This window comes from Zalophus californianus, chromosome 16 (assembly GCF_009762305.2).
Source record: "Zalophus californianus isolate mZalCal1 chromosome 16, mZalCal1.pri.v2, whole genome shotgun sequence".
In the NCBI taxonomy this organism is placed as follows: Eukaryota; Metazoa; Chordata; class Mammalia; order Carnivora; family Otariidae; genus Zalophus; species Zalophus californianus.
In genome coordinates this window covers 35669678-35689474 of record NC_045610.1, presented here as the reverse complement: position 1 = coordinate 35689474, position 19797 = coordinate 35669678, and the positions used below count along the sequence as shown (strand labels likewise).

At 57.7% G+C, this 19797-nt stretch overlaps 1 protein-coding gene across 1 annotated transcript; it reads left to right on the top strand.

The window, feature by feature from the left end:
* Positions 1 to 4973: 4973 nt before the first annotated feature.
* On the top strand, positions 4974 to 18959 carry XYLT2 (xylosyltransferase 2). The gene is made up of 11 exons (XM_027568498.2): positions 4974 to 5151; positions 11606 to 12098; positions 12409 to 12584; positions 12817 to 13019; positions 13402 to 13482; positions 13872 to 14088; positions 14177 to 14353; positions 14582 to 14844; positions 15129 to 15324; positions 15942 to 16275; positions 17772 to 18959. Exons 1-11 carry the CDS (start codon positions 5017 to 5019, stop codon positions 18092 to 18094), a joined length of 2598 nt encoding a protein of 865 aa, XP_027424299.1. The 5' UTR covers positions 4974 to 5016; the 3' UTR covers positions 18095 to 18959.
* The last annotated feature ends 838 nt before the right edge of the window (positions 18960 to 19797 follow it).

Below are 19797 nucleotides of genomic sequence, written 5' to 3'. Positions count from 1 at the left end.
TCAAGAAATGAGTATTGAAACCACAACCCTGGGAGTTCGAGTAATGGGCATTTTGTCTGGGCTTAGTGGGCTGGGCAGGGTTGTGGGTCAAATTAGGAAAAGCCCATCTAGGCACCTTCTCATTACTGACCAGCTTCCTACAGCGACTCCACGTGGCAGTCAAATGATTTGCAGGAGCAGAATGTTCCAACCAAAGTGCTCTCCTTTGGTTTGGGGGTGGAAGCCCAGCTTTTTTAGACCACTCAGAAGACCAAAGAAAAAGCGAACACTGCATTCGGGCTCCCAGTTGGTTAAACAGAAAAATAAAAGAGATGTGACCCGTTCATTTTTGGAACAATTCATACTGTTGACATAAGATATAAACAAAATAACTGAGAACGATAAATAAGGGAGACATAGTGGTGTGTTTAAATTCTTTTCCAGAGAAAAAAGATTCACAAATTACAATACTGACCTCCTCCCCCCCAAAAAAAGCACAAAATTCTGAATAGACCAATAACCAAGAGAAAAAAAATAGAAGTTATCAAAGAATTAGCTCCCTAAAGACTTAGATTAGATGCTTTTGCTGACAAGGCTTTTCTAATGTTTAAGGAATAGCAGTGTCTATTGTTGTATAAATTATTTCAAACACAGAATAAAGAAAGAATGGTCTTCAGTTTGTGTTGTAAACTGATATAACTCTCAAATCTACCAAAAAAAAAAAAAAAAAGAGCAAAGAAAACCATGGACCAGGGTTTGCAAATACAAGTGACTGTAAGCCAGAAAGTAATATAAATGGGTGGCATCGCTTGGGTGGGAAATGACAGGGAAAGTGGGAGCCACGGGAACTAGAGAGTGTGCACTCCCACCTCAGGAACTCAAAACCAAACACTTCAAAGCCCTCCGCTGCTCAAATAAACAAGTCCCGTGAGTCACCAGTCTGCAGGCTCTGGTGTAGGTCAATCTATGTTGTAAACATAGATGCAAAAGTCCCAACTAAAATACTAGCAAGTCCAATTCAACCTATACTACAATTGTTTAAAAAACAGTCTACTAAGACCAAGCTACATTGGGGCGCCTGGGTGGCTCAGTTGGTTAAGCGACTGCCTTCGGCTCAGGTCATGATCCTGGAGTCCCAGGATCGAGTCCCACATCGGGCTCCCTGCTCAGCAGGGAGCTTGCTTCTCCCTCTGACCCTTCCCCTTCTCGTGCTCTCTCTCATTCTCTCTCTCTCTCAAATAAATAAATTTAAAAAAAAAGACCAAGCTACATTTACTCCAAGAGATGCAACAATGTTTTAATATGTTGACACTATTTTTTAAATAATCCATCATCTCAACAGGTCACATTAGAAAAATCCATATAATCATTTCAGTAGATGTTGGAACTTATTTCCTGATAAGCAGAAACCCAGGGATCCGGAGCTGGGTTGGGCACGGGCTGGCAGAGGGTGTCCCAAAGGTAGCGTCTAGAGATGAGGCCAGCATCAGGCCCAGCAGACAGCCCACTGAAGTGTTGATCCAAGGAACCAGACAGAGAAGCGGAAACCAGATTAAGGCAAGAAGACAGAGCCTGGGGAGATGCTTGGAGGCACAGCCTCGAGGCTTTATTGCAGGGGCTGCATGCCCTCTGGTCCTGAGCCAAGTTTGGACTCTAGCTGCTGAAAATGCATTTGAAAACATTCAGCATCCATGTCTCATAAATAGCTCCTAAAACTAAGACTCTAAGGAGAAAGCCTTCACACAAGAAAGAATATATCCTAGCAAGCTGCCCACTTAAAACTTAAAAAATGCTTTCCTGTTCTGATTTTCGAAGGAGCCATTTTGTATGTTCAAGAATCCTCTACAATAAAGGGGAAAAAAAGCACAATGGAAGTTATACGGGGAACCTGAAGAGGAGACAGTGGGGTGCGATGAACCTCACATTTTCTATGGTCCAACTGAAATCAATCTATGCATATTATACCTCAGTAACAAGTGTGTTACAAAAAATAGTAAAATCTCAGTGGGCACTGAGAGAGTGATGGGGCACAAGTGCTAAATAAAACTTGCACACCTCTGCCTCAAACCATACACAAAACAAATTCCAGGTGGATTAAGACTTAAATGTAGGGGCGCCTGGGTAGCGTAGTCAGTTAAGTGCCCGACTGGTGATTTCGGCTGAGGTCATGATTCATGGGTCATGAGATCAAGCCCCATGTGGGGCTCCTCGCTCAGCATGGAGTCTGCTTGAGATTCTCTCTCTTCCTCTGCCCCTCCCCCTGCTTGAACATACGTGCTCTCTCTCTAAAAATAAATAAATAAAATCTTAAAAAAAAAAAAACGAGGTCACTTCTCACCTATCAGATTAGCAAAAATTAAAAATAGTGGTAATACCTGCTGCTGGAAGGGGTGCAGGAAAGCGATACGCTCATTCATTGCTGTTGAAAATGCGAATTATCACAGCATTTTGGGAAAACAATTTGGCAATGCTGTTAAAATTTTAAATTCCCTTTTCCCCGGTGAGCCCATGCCTGGAAAACCCTACCATAGAAATAAAAGCATCAGTGCACAGGGATTTGCATAGAACCAGGTTTACTACAGCCTGTGGTAGTGGCAAAAGCTGGAATCCACATGAATACCCATTCAAGAAGGGGTGGAATATTATGCAGCCATTAAAAAGAGAATGGGTTAGACCTGTCTTATCCGACTTGGGGGATTTTCTACTACCTATTTATGGTTAAGGAAGACAAGCAAGATGCAGAAAGTGAATGTAGCATGATTCAAGTTTTTAAATATAATGACCCCAAATAAAAAATGTGTGTTATTGGGGCACCTGGGTGGCTCAGTCATTAAGCATCTGCCTTCGGCTCGGGTCATGATCCCAGGGTCCTGGGATCGAGCCCCGCATCAGGCTCCCTGCTCGGCGGGAAGCCTGCTTCTCCCTCTCCCACTGCCCCTGCTTATGTTCCTTCTCTAGCTGTGTCTCTGTCAAATAAATAAAATTAAAAAAAAATGTGTGTTATCACGTGTGTGCATTATTAGGAGAAAGTTGGAAGGAAGTTAGCAGGGGAAAAAAGAACCAAGCAAGTAAATCAAGCTGGGAACATGGGGATAAAGAGAGAAAAACACTTAAAAATATTTTAAAAGCCATGTGTGTAATATGACCCATCCATACAAAATTATATACACATAAAGAGATGCGGGAAAGGATGCACCAAAATATTAATGATGATTATCTCGAGGGATGGGATTACAGGTGACTTTTAGTTTATTCCTTATGTTTATGTTTTAAATGTTATACAATGAGTATATACTATTTATGAAAAATCAGTGGAAAATAAATCTATTTTCACTGGGTGTGTGTAGTGGGGGGAGGGAGTATTGGCAGGTAGAAGTCCCTAGGGGACCTGATTTAATGAGCACACAAGATCAATATTTAATTAACATATCAGTTGCTGGCATGTCAACTGATGTTTTCCAAAATCCTTGAGGTATAGGCTCTCTTAAGTAGCCAAACTGTCATCTGAAAACATTGTTTACAATTCTCCCATTTAACTAATGTTTAAGAATGGAATGATTACAAATACCAAAGGGGCCAGAAATGATTAAAAGAGGTTTTATTTAAGTGCTATCAAATAACTGGATGTACTCATCACAGCTTAGAATTCCCTCACCAGGTTTATGGCCTGGCAACTTTCAAACTTCTTTATCATTGCTTTCGGAAAAAAAAAAAAAATAACCATTTCTTTTTCCAGACTGCTCTGTCGTGGATCTTAATGTCTTTATTCTAAATCTTCAATCTTGGTTTTGCTCTTTTTATTGCTTCGTTCTCATGGTGCTTGGCTTCATCCGTTGGCCACGGACCTTGCTTTTGTGGGCACTGCTTTCCCGCTTCTCTTCCCTCTCTCCGCGAACTGCCACGTTCAGGGGAGGGCTGCCGGTGTTCAGATCTTGTCTACGCGGTGCTGGAACATGCCAGACCCTCAGAGACAGGGTCGGGTGCTAAAACAGCAAATTGGGCTTCACTTCCTCTTCCGTTTGCAACATTTACTGAGCTCTGTTGGGTGTCCAATGTCAGGTCAAGGATTCAAAAGTGAGTAAGGCGTGACCCCAGAGAAATCACAACTAGCTATGTAGTTTGTGCTCAACTGCACAGTGCTGGGGAAGCACTTGGTGGGAGGGATGCCACTGATGGAGAAGAGGATGGAGGCGGGGAACAGCTGCTAGCACTTGGCAAAGAAAACAGATATGCAAAGGTCTAATGGTTCTCTAAGTGTAGTCCCAGACTAGCAGCATCGGCATCACCTGGGAACTTGTTGAAAATTCTAATTCTCGGGGCGCCACTCCCGACCTACCAAAGCAGAAACTCCGGGGGTGGGGAGCAGCAATCTGTTTTATCAAGTCCTCCTGGTGCTTCCGATGCACCCTAGAATTTGGGAACCACCGCTTGGGGAGAGGCCTTAAGATCCTTAGGCTGAAAAGAGGCGAGAGGAAACGAGGCTTTGTGCGGGGCCTCGGGTGCAAGGCAAGGGGGTTAGCCTTTGCCCTTTTGGTGCGGCCTCCAGGGTTTCTAAGCAGGGGCCTGTCGCACTTACACAATCTCTCCCATCTCGGCGTTTCTGGGAGCTCTAGCATTCTCTGCGCGCCCTGGGCGGAGAGCTAATCAGCATGGGGCTGAGTTGCCCCACCCCCCGTGACACCAGGCGGCGAGCGCGAGGTCGGGCGCCCGACCTCTACCCCAGCGGGTACAACAGCCTTGCCGTCCAGGACCAGGTGAGCGCACGCAAGGGCGGGACGCGGACGGAGACAGGAAAGGCACCGCCAGGGAGGCGGACCCGGCGCGGCCGGGGCGGGCGAATCTGCGGACCCAGGCTCCGCCCCCGGCCCGCGGGGCGCGGCATCTCGGACCCGTGGGCCCCGCCCCCAGCCCCGCCCCGCCCCGGCGCGCGCCCGGCCCGCCTCCTTGGGAGGGGGGAGCCCGCTCGGTCCGCGCCCAGGCGCGCGCCCGCGGCCGGGTTGCAGGGCTGGGCGCGCGCCCCGCGGCCCGGGCAGGAAGATGGTGGCGAGCGCGCGGGTGCAGAAGCTGGTGCGGCGCTACAAGCTGGCGATCGCCACGGCGTTGGCCATCCTGCTGCTGCAGGGCCTGGTGGTGTGGAGCTTCAGCGGCCTGGAGGAGGACGAGCCGGGCGAGGTGCTCCGACGGCCGGGCGGGCGGGCAGGCCGGGCGCGGGGGCGCGCGGGGTCCTGGATGGGCTGCGGGCGGCCCCGGCCGGGGAAGTGGGGCACGGGCCGCGTGCGTGCTGGCGCTGGCGGCCGCCGGGAGCAGGGCGTCGGACCCCTGGCGCCCCTTTCCCAGAAGGGCCCCAGGGACTACGCGCGGGGGCGGTGCGTGACCTGGAGGCCCGGGCCGCGAGCGGGCGGGCAGGGGGCCTGGGCGGGAGGAGCGGGTCCTGGTGGGGTGGTCTCCGGCCCGGGGAGCTATGAAGGTCAGGCGCGGGGAGCAGGACCGGGAGGCGGGGCCGGGCCCGAAACTGCTCGGAGGTGGGGAGCCCCAGGCCAAACTTTCTGAAGTTGGGAGGGGGCGGGGGTGTGCGCGTCGTGGGCGGAGGAGCGGGGCCAAGGGACCCCGGGCATCCGCGCCCAGCTGCGCTTGACGGGCAGCCGCCAGTGGAGAAGTGGAGCCCGGGGCTGGAACTCAGGACGGCAACCGAGGGAACAGGGAGTGACCCCGAGGGAGAGGACTGGAGTGTCCCCCAGGCGTGGCTTTCCTAACCTGGGGTCTGAAGAAAGCTATGGGTCTTCAGGAGGAGATGGCTGGGGGAGGTGAGCTGGTGAGTGGCCTCAGGACATTAGGGAATGGGGGGGAGCGGGGGGGGGGGGGGGGGCCTCTAGCTCTTAGGGAATGGGGACAGCATCAGCTGGTTTAGCAGAGCCTCAGGCCCAGAGCAGGGACAAACCTGTCCAGCTCAGTACCCAGGTCCCTGCCCTGAGAGTGTCACTCACTCTTGGCTGGTTTCAGCTGGAGGCCCTGACACGTCCCCTCCCAGGGTGGTCAGGAAGGGTCCAGTGGGGTCTGGGGCCATCCTGGAAGGTCCAGGAGGTAAGCCAAACCCTGGCCCTAAGCCGTGGGCCAGAGCGCAGGGCTTCTCTGCCCATACCCCCACCCCCTCGGTTCTGGTGCCTCTAGGGCTGGGAGTCCGATGCGCTGCTTGCCATGTCCTCTTGGGCCTTTCCACGTGAAAGTGTGAAGGCCAAGGGAGCCTCCAAGTCCACTTAGCCCTCCTGCATCTGGGCAGTTTGGAAGGCCTGTTGTGGAGACTGGGATAAGAGCTGCCCTTTCCTTTTTGGGGGGAACCAAGAGGCTGGCATGGGGAGGGAGCTGTAACAGAGTCATGTGGGACCGTAACTCCAAAAGGTGCTGAGTTGGGTCGGGAGGAGGCTGGCTCTGTGACATCCAAAGGGAGTGAGCTTGTTCTGTGTGGACCAGTAAGGAGGAGGAGGGGAAAGAGTGTTTCGGGGTCAGTGTGAGAAGACTGGGCAGATGAGACGTTCTCCAAGGTAGTTAGGGAGCCCTCCAACCCTGAAGTGTGCGAGCAGAGGCCGGTGACCGCTCTGGGGAGGGCCATGGCACAGCAGCTGAGGCTTCACAGAAACCAGTGGCCCCCAGTTAATGGCTCTGTGAGTCTCTGAAGAGGCCAAGAGATTGTCCAGGCCTCACATCCCTGCTGTTGTGCCCACAGCCTGGGGTGGAGAACTGGGGCAGTTAAATAGTTGGCATCCCACCTCCCCACCTCCTCGTCCAGGTTCCTGGCAGAAGCTGATAGGGCTTTACTGGACTGGGACAGGAGAGATCCTCGGTGACCTAAAGGTTGTGCAGTCCAGGCCGCCATTGGTGCTTGGACCCCTTCAGCAGCCCCCTCGCCAGAGCCGGGGGTTGCCAGGCAGCGGGGCATAATGCCTAGGAAGGTGGGCGCCCAAGTCCAACCAGCCCACCTCCCCGTCCCGGGTCCACTTCCGGCACTGCTGCCAAGTGGTGATGAAACCACGGGCGTATCACCTAACCTCCTGCCGAGTCCTCAGTAGTGTACCCCCTCAAGGAGGGCACTCATAGCATCTCTCTCACGGGGCCATCGTGAAGATTAAGTGAAAATGATGCCCGTGAAGTATTTGCAGGAGTTCCTGGCACATGCTGTGCGGCCAGGAAATAATATCATCTCAGCCCTGCACACTGGGCATAGGGATTCATTCATCCAGTCCATCATTCAGTCAGTCAGCAAATGATAGTTAACTTGTACTTCGTAGTAGGCTCTGTGCTAAGACTGGGGATACAGAAATAAAGAAAGTAGACAAGGTCCAGGGGCTGGAGAGCAGACAGTGGGCAGGGAGAGACTGACAGTGGAAAGGAAACTCAGTATCAAGGGGGTTGGTGGAGCTGGGTGGTCGGGGAAGGCTTTGTCAGGAAGTGGCGTGTGCACTGAAGAAGCCAGTCATCCTGGGGAGAAGTGGACAGTTTGGGCAGCCTGCAGAGAATGGGCGTGGCTGGGTGTCTTTGAGGAATGGGAAGGAGGGTGTGGCACGTTCTGCCGAAGAAGGTTCAAGAGTTAGTCCAGGGTACATCCTTTTTTTTTTTTTTAAGATTTTATTTATTTATTTGACAGAGAGAGACACAGCGAGAGAGGGAACACAAGCAGGGGGAGTGGGAGTGGGAGAGAGAGAAGCAGGCTTCCTGCTGAGCAGGGAGCCCGATGTGGGACTCGATCCCAGGACCCTGGGATCATGACCCGAGCCGAAGGCAGACGCTTACCGACTGAGCCACCCAGGCGCCCCCGTCCGGGGTACATCCTAGAGACCCTAGGAAGGGGTTCAGGTGCTGTTGCAAGTGAAGCGGGGGAGGGGAGGGCAGTGGGGTCAGATGTGCATTTCAGATGCACACTCTGCGCATCTATGGAGGGGCTGGAGTGGAGACCAGGGCTGACCATTAACATCCAAAGAGCCACTTTATGGTTTTAAAAGCTTTCACAAACATGGTCTCACCACTTACTTTAAACAGTCTGAGATGTCTGAAGGTGGTGGGGTGTGGGGGAAGCGATTCTGTGTTCTCGGGAAGTGGCAGAGGACTTGAATGCCTTCTCAGTGGGGAAGGGGGACCTCAAAGGCCAGAATGCGTCCAGGCCAGAGGTCAGAGGGCCAGTCCCCACCCTCAGGAATTAAAGGGCACCCTGACCTCAGGGCTACTGGGGAAAGTCCCCTTGGGGGCACAAGTTTGTGGCCCTGCTGATGCCCCTATGGACACTGGTGGGAGGGGGCAGAGGTGGGGGCTGACTCTCCACCAGGGACCACCCCCCTATTCCTCACTGCTGCCTCCAGGTCCCCCAGCTTCCCCTGGGATTGACCTTCTCCGGGTCGGCCGGCTCCCTGCTGCAGTGTAGGGCACCAGCCTGCCCATCTCCTCCCTCATCCTGTCCCCCACCGCAGCCAGCCTGGCTGTGTGCCCCATGCCCTGCCCTCTTGACCGACTTCCTGACTTGCTGGTACCGGCTTCCACCCCAAGCGCCCACAGCAGCTCCACCATCTCTGTCCACCTAAGCTTGAGAATGTCTTTCTCTGTCCACTGTGTTGCCAGGTCGGACGCCACCAGCTTGACATACACTCAGCTCACCTTTCTTGGGGGCTGCCGAGTCCAGGGCGCCCTCCCCAGTGTGGGTGTAGAGTGAGATCTGCTGCTTCCTCCCACCGTGCCCTCCCTCTTGTAGTGGATGGGCATAGATGCCCTCAACTCTCCTCGGGCACCTCTCAAGAGATCAGAGGGCTGGCTGAGTGGTGTGCGCAGAGGGTGTGGGTGCTTAGGTGGAGGAGTGGGCCTCTGGCCCTAAGGTAGCTGTCGGCCTGACGGGGCGGGGGGGCTGCTTCCTGTGCTCTGATGGAGAGGGGAGGGGAGGGCAGGGGCAGGGAAAACTCAACCCAATAGAGTCCGCGGTGTCTAAGGGCTTTGGCACCTCTCCTGACTTCACATTTGACTCTTTCCTAATCCTTTTCCATTGGTAGTAACAGTAATAGAAATAATAATAATGACGATATTAGCATCTATCAAATGCTGAACCCATACCAAGAGCCTTACACTCATTCATTTGTTCATTCAACAAATATTTATTGCCATTTCTCCCATTGCCAGACATTCTTCTAGGTTCTTGGAATGCATTAGTGAACAAGACAACAAAAGCCGGGTCCTCCTGGACATTACATTCTTGTGAGTGGAGAGACACAGAATAACACAAAAGAAATAAATACATTCTAGCATGCGAGAAGGAAGTAAGCACTGTGGGGAAAATGATGCGGAGGATGAGGGAAGCTGGAGTTTGCATCCAGTGCGTCAGGGTGGGCCTTGCTGAGAAGGTGCCATCTGAGCAAAGAATTGAAGGGGGCAAGGCATAGCAGTGGGGACATCTGGGGGAGGGCATTCCAGGCACAGGGGACAGTGTGTCGCCCGTGGCCTGGAGGGACACTGAGAAGGCCACTGTGCCTGGAGGAGAGTGAGCATGAGGTTAGCAGCAGATGAGGTCAGAAAGGGAGGGGGGTCAGGAGGGGCGACTAGACACGGTGCACACAGCCTCTGTGGGTTCTTGGAGGGCCTTTGGGTTTCACCCTCGGAGGGGAGGCCATGGGTGGTTTGGAGCAGAGGGGTGGTGAGATGGGGCTTGTTTTAATGGGAACACACTGGCTGCTGTGAGGGGAACAGACCATCAGGGAACCAGAGGAGGAGCAGGGGGCCACGGACGCTGGGCAAGGGTGGCCGTGAGAGGTAGTCAGACTCTGGACGTATCGTGATGGTGGCCCCACCAGGGCTTACTGCTAAGGGATCGATGTGAGGTGTGAGGGAAACTAGAGTCAAAGATGACTCCCCAAAGGTTTAGGCCTGAATGACTGGAAGGAGGGGGTCGCCATTAGCAGGATGGGGAGACTGACGTAGGGGCAGGTTGGGGAGGAAGAGGAGGAGCTCGCTTTTGGACTTGTGGGTGCCAGAGGTCTGTCAGGCTCCCGAGGGAGATATCGAGGGGGCAGGCGGGCCGTTAAACACCTGAAGGTTCAGGGAGCAGTCCAGGCCAAAGAGAGAGACACCTGAGAGTGGCTGGAGTTCAGAGGCTGCTCGAGGTCGCCCAGGAAGTGAGGGTGAGGAAGGGCCCCAGGGTGGTCTTGGGAGAAAATAGAGGGTGGGCCAAGAAGACAGAAGGAGCAGCCAGGGAGGCAGTGGAAGCCCCGGGAGGGCAGCTGTGGCCCAGCAGGTCATGCTGTCTGTCGAGAGGCCAGGCCAGAAAAGGCCCGTGGCCCGTGGTGGGTGGCCGGGGAGGCCCACAGAGGAGTCCCAGGGGACGGCAAGGGCGTGGCAGATGGCTGGTGGAGACAGCTCCATCCAACACACTAGTTCACACTCCCTCTCCCTGATGCTCACAACTCCTTCCCATTTCATCGCTGAGGGACCTGCTCAAAGAAGGTAGGCAGCCAGGGGAGCGGTCACACGGCGCCTCGTGCTCTTTCCACGCCTCGGCCACCAGACGCGAGCCACGTGTCCTTAGTGTTCCAGCTACTCTGCCGGACTCGGGGACATGGGGCTGGTGTGACAGTCCCTCCTGCGTTCCCCTTAGGGGCAAATGGGATGGTTCGCAGGAGGGGACTTGGAGCTGGCTCTTGAAGGATGGGTGGGATTTGGCCTGGCAGGGCGGGCTGGAGAAGAGGGTGGGTACACATGCCTTTCGGGTGTGACCGGGCCATCTAGGGAAGTGCCTGGTTTGAGAAGAGGCAGGGGAGCCGGGAAGCAGGGTGTGGCAGCCGTGATTTCCCTTCTAGAGAGAACCGGCCGTGAGGAGTGTGAGGAGTGGTCAGGTGCCAGCCTCCAGCTGTGGGTGCCTCAGCCTTCCAGCTGGTGACTGTGCCCTTCCCAGCAGCTGGCCAAGGCTCTCTCCGAGCTGCACAGTTGTCTGAAGCTCTTCCTTCTGTCCCCTCTAACACGGGGGCAGACCTGCTTGGCCGGCTGACGGCTTGGCCTGCCGACCCCCCCGTCGTCCGTGGGTGTCAACCCAGCGCGAGTCATGCGCTCTGACTCTCTTGGTCTTGGTCTTGGCCTCTGCCTCCCAGAGAAGCCCACCAGTATTGGGGTCTCAGGCTTCCCCTCTGTGCTCCCCACCAGGCCAGGCCCCTTTACTCTCAGGACCTCCACACTCCTGCACGGAAGTGCCATGGCTGACAGAACACTTTCCTTCTGTCTCTTCCCAACCAGGCCCCGGCGGGGGGGAGGGGGGGGAATCTTGTGTCCTCTGCAGGGTCTCCATGCCCTTCTTTTGTGACATTCATGTTCGTTATTTGCTGAAAAACAGAGCGGCGTCTGCTTCCAAAGCACAAGGGGGACGCAGTGCCCTGTGGTGTGAGCACTGGGGATGTGGCTGCAGTGGCCACCAAGGCAGGGTGGCACTTCCTCGGCCGGCTGCTCAGGGAGGCCTCCCTGCAGAAGTGCTCCTTGTGCAGAGTCCCCCGGAGAATGGCGCGCCTCGGGGCAGAGGGTGAGGCAGTGCCTTCGAGGCCTGAGGCCAGCAGGGAGCCAACCAGCAGGAGAGCGACTGTCCCGGTGACCTGTGTCTAACTATCTTTTACAGAAAGGAAGGCAGAGGAAGCCACGGCCGCTGGACCCCGGCGAGGGCTCCAAGGACACGGACAGTTCGGCGGGGCGGCGGGGCAGCGCGGGCAGAAGGCATGGGCGCTGGCGGAGTCGCGCCGAGAGTCCTGGCGTGCCCGTGGCCAAGGTGATACGGGCCGCCACCAGCCGGCACAGAGCCAGCCGCCGCGTCCCGCCGGCCCCAGCCCCGGAGGCCCCGGGCCGCCAGAACCTGAGCGGGGCGGCAGCTGGGGAGGCACTGGTCGGGGCGGCTGGCTTCCCACCGCACGGAGACACGGGGAGCGTGGAGGGCGCCCCCCAGCCCACGGACAATGGCTTCACCCCCAAGTGTGAGATCGTGGGCAAGGATGCGCTGTCCGCACTGGCGCGGGCCAGCTCCAAGCAGTGCCAGCAGGAGATTGCCAACGTGGTGTGCCTGCACCAGGCCGGGAGCCTCATGCCCGAGGCTGTGCCCCGGCACTGCCAGCTGGCTGGTAAGAGGAGGAGACGGGCGGCGGGCGGGGAACTGGCAGCCCCGGGGCAGGTGGCGCAGCAGGGCCCTTCACCCCCGTTTCCCAGGGGAGGAAGCTCACGGGGCCCACCTCCCATGGGGCCCACCTCCCCGGCAGGGCCGGTGATAAAGCGCACTGAGCGGCAGCGGCAGAGGCAGAGCCAGGACCTGGGAGCGTCAGGCTCCAAGTCCGAGGTCCTTCCTTTGGAAGGCAGGCGGTCCGTCTTCCTGGCTCACCCCCAGCCTGTGGCCTGGCGAGGGGTCTCACTGATGCCCCTGTTCTCTCCTCTCAGGGAAGATGAGCCCCGGCATCCAGTGGGACGAGGTCCGGGCCCAGCAGCCCGCGGATGGCCCCCCAGTCCGAATCGCCTACATGCTGGTGGTTCATGGCCGTGCCGTCCGCCAGCTGAAGCGTCTCCTCAAGGCTGTCTACCACGAGCAGCATTTCTTTTATATCCATGTAGACAAGGTACTGTTGGGGGGACAACACAGGGATCTGAGCGAGTCGCACCAAGACCCAGCCGGTCGGTCACCTATAGCCAGGCTCTCTGATCTGCTCAGGTGGCCCCTGGTTAGGAGCTGGAGCCCTGCCCTGTGGTCTCTCCATTCCATGTCACTTGTCCTAGGGGTGGGGTGGGGAGGTTGTAATGCTTGGGGGGGGCACCCTTGCGGCTGCTGAGTCCCCCTTACCTCCCCCGCAGCGCTCCAACTACCTGCACCGTGAGGTGGTGGAGCTGGCGCGGCCGTACGAGAACGTGCGGGTGACACCCTGGCGCATGGTCACCATCTGGGGTGGGGCCAGCCTGCTGCGGATGTATCTGCGGAGCATGCAGGACCTGCTGGAGGTGCCCGGCTGGGCCTGGGACTTCTTCATCAACCTCAGTGCCACCGACTACCCGACCAGGTACGGGGCGGTGCTCTGAATCCTTGGTCCTTGGGGTGGGAGGGGCCTGATCCACTCCTTCCCTTCCCCCAGGCCTCATTCTGGTCCCTGGACCACAGCTGTGGGTTAGGGGAGGGCCTGGTGGAAGGTGATGTCAGAATTGAGAGTGACAAGAGACTAGGGAGCAGGCAGAGGCCTGGAGCTGGGGGGCACGGTCAGAGGGCAAGGGGTAGAGGAAAGCTGCAGGTGCCAACCACTGCAGAGCATCATCCAGGGGCAGGGCAGCTCTCTGTGAGGCAGGGAGTGGCAGAGGGTGAAGGCAGAGGGTGCCAGGATGGGGAGTGTGGCCTGAGCCCGAGCCAGTCCCCTTAGACACACTGCCTGTGCCCCTTCCCCTCTCCAGGACCAACGAGGAGCTGGTGGCTTTCCTGTCCAAGAACCGGGACAAGAACTTCCTCAAGTCACATGGCCGGGACAACTCCAGGTGAGGGGTTTCATTGCAGCCCCTCCCACACAGGGCCAGGTTGCAGAGCCTCCCAACCACACCCAGGTTGAAGCATGCTGGTCCCTGGGCGCATGAGAGAAAGCCTGCCCCCTGCCCCCCACAACCTTCATCGTGGCCCATCTGCCCCCCCGCCCCCCATGATGCTCATCGTGGCCAGTCTGCCCCCCGCCCCCCATGACGCTCATCGTGGCCAGTCTGCCCCCCGCCCCCCATGACGCTTATCGTGGCCCTTCTGCCCCCCACGCCCCACAACCCTCATCGTGGCCCGTCTGCCCCCCGCCCCCCATGACGCTCATCGTGGCCCGTCTGCCCTCCCCGCCACAACCCTCATTGTGGCCTGTCTGCCCCCCCTGCCACCACCACCACAGGTTCATCAAGAAGCAGGGCCTGGACCGGCTCTTCCATGAGTGCGACTCACACATGTGGCGGCTGGGCGAGCGGCAGATCCCAGCAGGCATCGTGGTGGATGGCGGCTCCGACTGGTTCGTGCTGACGCGCAGCTTTGTGGAGTACGTGGTGTACACGGACGACCCATTGGTGGCCCAGCTGCGCCAGTTCTACACGTACACGCTGCTCCCCGCCGAGGTGGGTGACGGGGCCCCCCTGCTCCGTGAGGCCAGGGCGGCTGCGGGCCAGGGCGCCCACGGCTCACCCTCCGCCCCGCCCCCCACAGTCCTTCTTCCACACGGTGCTGGAGAACAGCCCGGCCTGCGAGAGCCTGGTGGACAACAACCTGCGGGTCACCAACTGGAACCGCAGGCTGGGCTGCAAGTGCCAGTACAAGCACATCGTGGACTGGTGCGGCTGCTCGCCCAACGACTTCAAGCCGCAGGACTTCTTCCGGCTGCAGGTGCTTCCCGGGACCCCCTGGGCCCAGCCTCCCGCCGGCCTTTCTCTGTGTGCTTTCGCAGGCAGAAAGGATTCAGGCTGAGCCCCCACCAGAGAATCTTGGGGGGAGGGGGCTTCCCCTGTGGCAGTTCTCGGGGGCTTCACTGGCAGCAGGGAGGGCCCCCCCAGCCCTAGCCACACCGCCTGAGACCTCCAGGCTCCTTCAGCCCCGTTGCCTCCCCTGCTCCAGCAAGTCTCCAGACCCACCTTCTTTGCCCGCAAGTTTGAGTCGACCGTGAACCAGGAGGTCCTGGAGATCCTGGATGTCCACCTGTATGGCAGCTACCCACCGGGCACGCCGGCCCTCAAGGCCTACTGGGAGAACACCTACGACGCAGCCGATGGCCCCAGTGGGCTCAGTGATGTCACACTCACCGCTTACACTGCCTTCGCCCGCCTCAGCCTGCGCCATGCTGCCACCACGACACCCCCACTGGCCACCCCGCTGTGCAGGTGAGACCTCCTTCTGACCTGTCGCAGGCCCTCCACGTGTGGTGCCCTGTGGGGAGGCCAGTCAGAAAGAGACCGCCCCGGCCCCAGGGAGCCCCCAGTCCGAAGCAGGGGAAAAGGCAAATAAAACAGAGCAAGAGCCCGGCACATAGGTGCTGTGGGTGTGAGATTTGGGGCAAAGGACGCACTTGAGGATGGGATTCCCCAGAGCCCCCCCTCCCTGGGACTCCAGGCCAAGTCGGGTATGCTGATGGCATCTCCCTTTCTCCCTGCTGGAACCTTCTTAGGTTTGAGCCCCGGGGCTTGCCGTCCAGCGTGCACCTGTATTTCTATGACGACCATTTCCAGGGCTACCTGGTGACGCAGGCGGTGCAGCGCTCAGCCCAGGGGCCGGCAGAGACGCTTGAGATGTGGCTGATGCCCCAGGGGTCGCTGAAGCTGTTGGGGCGCAGTGACCAGGCCAGCCGGCTCCAGAGTTTGGAGGTGGGACAGGTCCTCCCCTTGCTTTCTCCTGACCCCCAGCAAGACTCAGGGTAGTGGGAAGAGGGGCACAGACACCAAGGGAGGGATAAGGACTGGGTTAGGCCTTTCAGGACTGGCTTCACAGGCTCTTCCTCCCCAGCGACGGAGCCAGTATCTCCCCGGTGGGCGCACGCTGAGGAGCACCTCCCACGTGGGGTGCACATGCAGTGAGCAGGGAGGAGACTGAAGTTGCTCTACAATGCAAGCCCTGTTTTCTCAACTGCAGTTATTTTCTTCTAGAGGGACTTTGATGTTCCATCAGGCTTTGGAGTGTCGGCTCTTTCTCAGAGGCCATGGCTTCATGTGGCGATGGTCTCTGGGCGGGGCCTCACACCTCGTCTCTGCCTTACTGCCCCCACCACGACAGAGCAGGCCAGAGCAGGAGCCTGGAGCAAATCTCAGAGCTGAGAAAGATCTTAGAGAAGTCCTAGTTCAAGCCCTTCATTCTGCAAATGGGGAAACTGAGGCCCAGAAAGAGAGAGTGACTGGCCCGAGGTCACACAGAGAGTTAGAGGCAGCACCAGAGTAGAGAGGACTTGCCCCGCCAGGCTCTTGCCCAGCTGCCTCCCTCCCTACAGGTCGGCACCGAGTGGGACCCCAAAGAGCGTCTTTTCCGGAACTTTGGGGGGTTGCTGGGGCCACTGGATGAGCCTGTGGCCATGCAGCGCTGGGCCCGGGGCCCCAACCTCACAGCCACCGTGGTGTGGATTGACCCCACCTACGTGGTGGCCACGTCATACGACATCGCGGTAGACGCGGACACCGAGGTCACGCAGTACAAGCCCCCACTGAGCCGGCCCCTGCGGCCAGGGGCCTGGACTGTTCGACTGCTTCAATTCTGGGAACCCCTGGGTGAGACCCGCTTCCTCGTGCTGCCCTTGACCTTCAACCGCAAACTACCTCTCAGGAAAGGTAAGGATCTAGGCCCAGAAGCCAGACAGACTAGGATTCGCCAAGCAGGTGACCGGTCCCAAGAGGCTGACCATCAGAGCTGATCCTCAAGGGGAAGGGGCCGGGTTGGGGCCTGGATGGTCTGTCCCTTACTATCCCCACACTGTGGTAGGGTAGTGAGGCAAGCTTTGTGGTCAGGTGGATTTGGCTTTGGAATGTAGCTCTGACACTTTAATTGGGCCTTTCTCCTTGGCAGGTTATTGGCCTTCTGAGCCCCGGTCTTACTACGTGTAAAGTAGTAAGAGAGATAGAACAATTGGAGGCCTCCAGGGTGTGTGGAACACAAGTCCACTCAAACCAGCTCAAGTAAAATGGGGAAATTATTGGAAGAATGCAGGGCTGTCCCCCAGAACCCAGGAAATTTCTCTGGTCCCCCCGCCCTTGTACCCCAGGAACCAGAGGTGCTTTCTCTATTGTCTCTGTGGGGCCACCTGTCCCCTGTGTGTCAGCCCCAGGCTCTGGCTTCTCAATACATGATACTTGGTCTCTCCGTGCAGTAGAGACTGACCAGGGTCTCTTGGTCTCCAGGTTCCTCATTCTTGGGGCAGCGGATTTGATGGGCCACCCGGTCCACTGTGTGGCTGGGTGGGCAGGATCCCATGGCCCAGCTCACACTTGGCTGAGGCTAAGGGAGCAGGCTCTGAACACAGGCATAGGCTTCAGGTTCCCTCAAGAGGGGCCTGGTACAACTAACCCCTGGGAAATATTAGGGATGAGTATGTGGGTAAACATGGCTTGTATACAGTAGGTGCTCAGTAGGTAGGTGATGTTTCCTTTTTCTGGCTACATCTTATCACAGAGAAGATCAGGAAGTAACCCAGAGAAGGATGGGGTACTAGGGGGGCTGCGGCAGATCCCGGGCAGACAAGCCACACCCCTGCTCCCCAGGGACTCTGAGCCTGATGCAGGAGATGGGGACAGGTGGAGGCCAGCTCTCCAGCAGGCCAGTATTGGAGCTGAGCCCTGAGGAGCTGGAATTTTATAGACAGAGAGGGCTGTTCTAAGCTGAGGAGACAAACCCCACAGGCATCTGGTGCATGGGGGGAACAGAGGGTCGAGGGGGTAGGAGGTAAGGGGTGGTGGGAAGGACTGGCTAGCAAAGCGCACAGGGCCCCACAGCTGAGGGCCCGAGGGTGGGGCCTCTGATGGCTCTGGGAGCCCCTGGGGGTGGCTGAGAAGGACCACAGGGACAGAGACCAGACCATTATGGGAAAGTTACGTTGTCTTCCAAAGTGCCTTGATCCCACTGTTCTGAATCCTCAAGATGGGAATTCAGAGATTACGGTCTTGACTTGATAAAAACGAACAGTTTTACAGGCCCAGAAAGTTCTGTGGATTAGCGCAAGGTCACAGGCCACTCAGCGAGTTGTGACTCCCTGGTAGAATGGGGACAGATGCTGGGGTGCCCAGACCCAAATCCCAGAGGCTGGCCTTTACCACCTGTTCTGCACCCCCAGATGATGCCCGCTGGCTGCACGCCGGGCCGCCCCACAACGAGTACATGGAGCAGAGTTTCCAGGGCCTCAGTGGCATCCTGAACCTGCCTCAGCCTGAGCCCGCGGAGGAGGCCGCCCGCCGGCACGCAGAGCTCACAGGCCCGGCACTTGAGGCCTGGACAGATGGGGAGCTGAGTGGCTTCTGGTCTGTGGCCGGACTGTGCACCATGGGCCCCTCCGCCTGCCCGTCCCTGGAGCTCTGCAGACTGACCAGCTGGAGCTCTGTGTTCCCCGACCCCAAATCAGAGCTGGGGCCCGTCAAAGCGGACGGGCGACTCAGGTAGCAGGGCCCCAGCCAGCGCCTCCGGAGGACCCGGGGAATTGCACCTTACAGACAGCGGAGGGGCGTGCCCTCCCCACAGGCAAGAACCGGAGCCCCACGCAGGCCACCCCTGCTAGCCAGCCCGAGCCCGCGCGGACGGCAGGGAAGGGGGGCGTGGTCCTCACTGCTAACAGGTCTGCTGGGGACCAGAGGTGGGCAGGAATGTGGGGAGAAGGGCTCCAGCTTCCACGCCCCGCTCTTCTTCACTTTTCCTTCTAGGTTTCTTATTGTTTTGGGGTTTTTTTGTTTGTTTTTAATGGGTGGTAGAAGGAGGAACTGGAAATGAAAACTGTGCAATAGGGCTCAGAGCAGCCCCAGGAAGTGGGCCATGGCTCTGAGGAGCAGGGCCCTGACGAGCCCATCTGCTGTCGCTCCGGAGGGGGCTGGGCCTGCCTCTCTCCCCGGGGCCTCATTCCCCCAGCCTGGGCCTGTGGTGCCTACGGCTGAGGCTCTACGGGGGTGCAGGTGCCGGGCCAGGCTCTCAGACCCAGAGACCAGGTGATTTGGGGGAGCTCTGCAGAGCTGAACTCTAGCGGGGTAGCCTCTCCTCTTGTAGCCAGGGGGCCATAGAAGAAACGGGTGGGGCCGGCTCTAGGGCTTTCCAGTACGTCCGGCCCCTCGATGGGCAAGGCAGGGCGTCAGGGCCTGCTGACAAATGCAGAGTCTCCCAGGCACCCAGAACTGCATGCCGGTCCTGGAGGAGCGAGCCGTTGCGAGCAGTGTGGGAAGAAGACTCTTGGCAGGGCTCTCCCAAGAACCTAGAGCAGCATTGTGCCTGAAAGCTCCGTGTGAAGTCTGAAATATGCAACAGAAGAAATATATCTCTATCTCTCTAAGTGGAGCCTCTGTGTCTTTCCTCCTGGGTGTCAGGAAGCCGGCGCTGTTGGGCCTTCTCCCCAGTGTCTTCACCGGTGTTCTCTGGCAGCCCTGAGAAAGTAGAGGTTTCATTTCCCTCGAGTGGGAACGGTTTAGAACCCAAGAACCAGAAAGGATGCAAGAACCCATCTAAAGCAGCTCCCTCTTTTTTTGAGGGCCAGACAGGCCCAGAGAGGCTTGGACAGTTGCTCATTGCCACCCAGGACGCCAGCGCGAGAGCCAGTTCAGTTCTCAAGGGTCCTGACCTGACCCTTCCACGGGATGCTGGCTTCTTTGCCTTTGGCATCACTGGGGAGGGCCCAACCCACAAGCCCTCCTCACTCTCCTGCCCCGCTCTGACGTATGGAGCACCTTCCAGAATGGAGGCAGCCCCAGCCACAGCCTGGTAGTTACCGTTGGAGCTTTAGGGGCAAGAGTAACAGCGGCATGGGGCCCTGGCCACCACCCTAGGCCCTGGGAGGGCCTGCTGGAAAGGGTTGTGCCACCTTCCTCCTCTGCAGCCCAGGCTCCGTATCAGCCCTTCACACCTTACTTAATGTGGGAGTGAGGGTTTCTCAGGCCTTTAAAATCCTTCCTTGGGCGGGTCACGCCGGCCTGCTCAGCTCCCCTTGGGGAACAAAGGGCTCACGCCTGCCTGGACTGCCACATGTCTAGTTTTCCTACTGGCCGACAGAGGGCGCCCCTGACCACCAGGAAGGGCGGTGGGGTGGTCAGTTCAGCCCACGGGCGGACCCTACGCAAAGCATCTCATTGAATCCTTATAACCCTGTGGGGCAGGTGCTCCCATGA

Excerpts from the sequence above, each read along its gene's own strand:
- XYLT2 (XM_027568498.2), top strand. The coding sequence starts at position 5,017 with ATGGTGGCGAGCGCGCGGGTGCAGAAGCTGGTGCGGCGCTACAAGCTG. Across the intron at positions 12,585-12,816 it reads TTTATATCCATGTAGACAAG|CGCTCCAACTACCTGCACCG; the intron begins GTACTGTTGGGG and ends CCTCCCCCGCAG. Across the intron at positions 14,354-14,581 it reads AGGACTTCTTCCGGCTGCAG|CAAGTCTCCAGACCCACCTT; the intron begins GTGCTTCCCGGG and ends CCCCTGCTCCAG.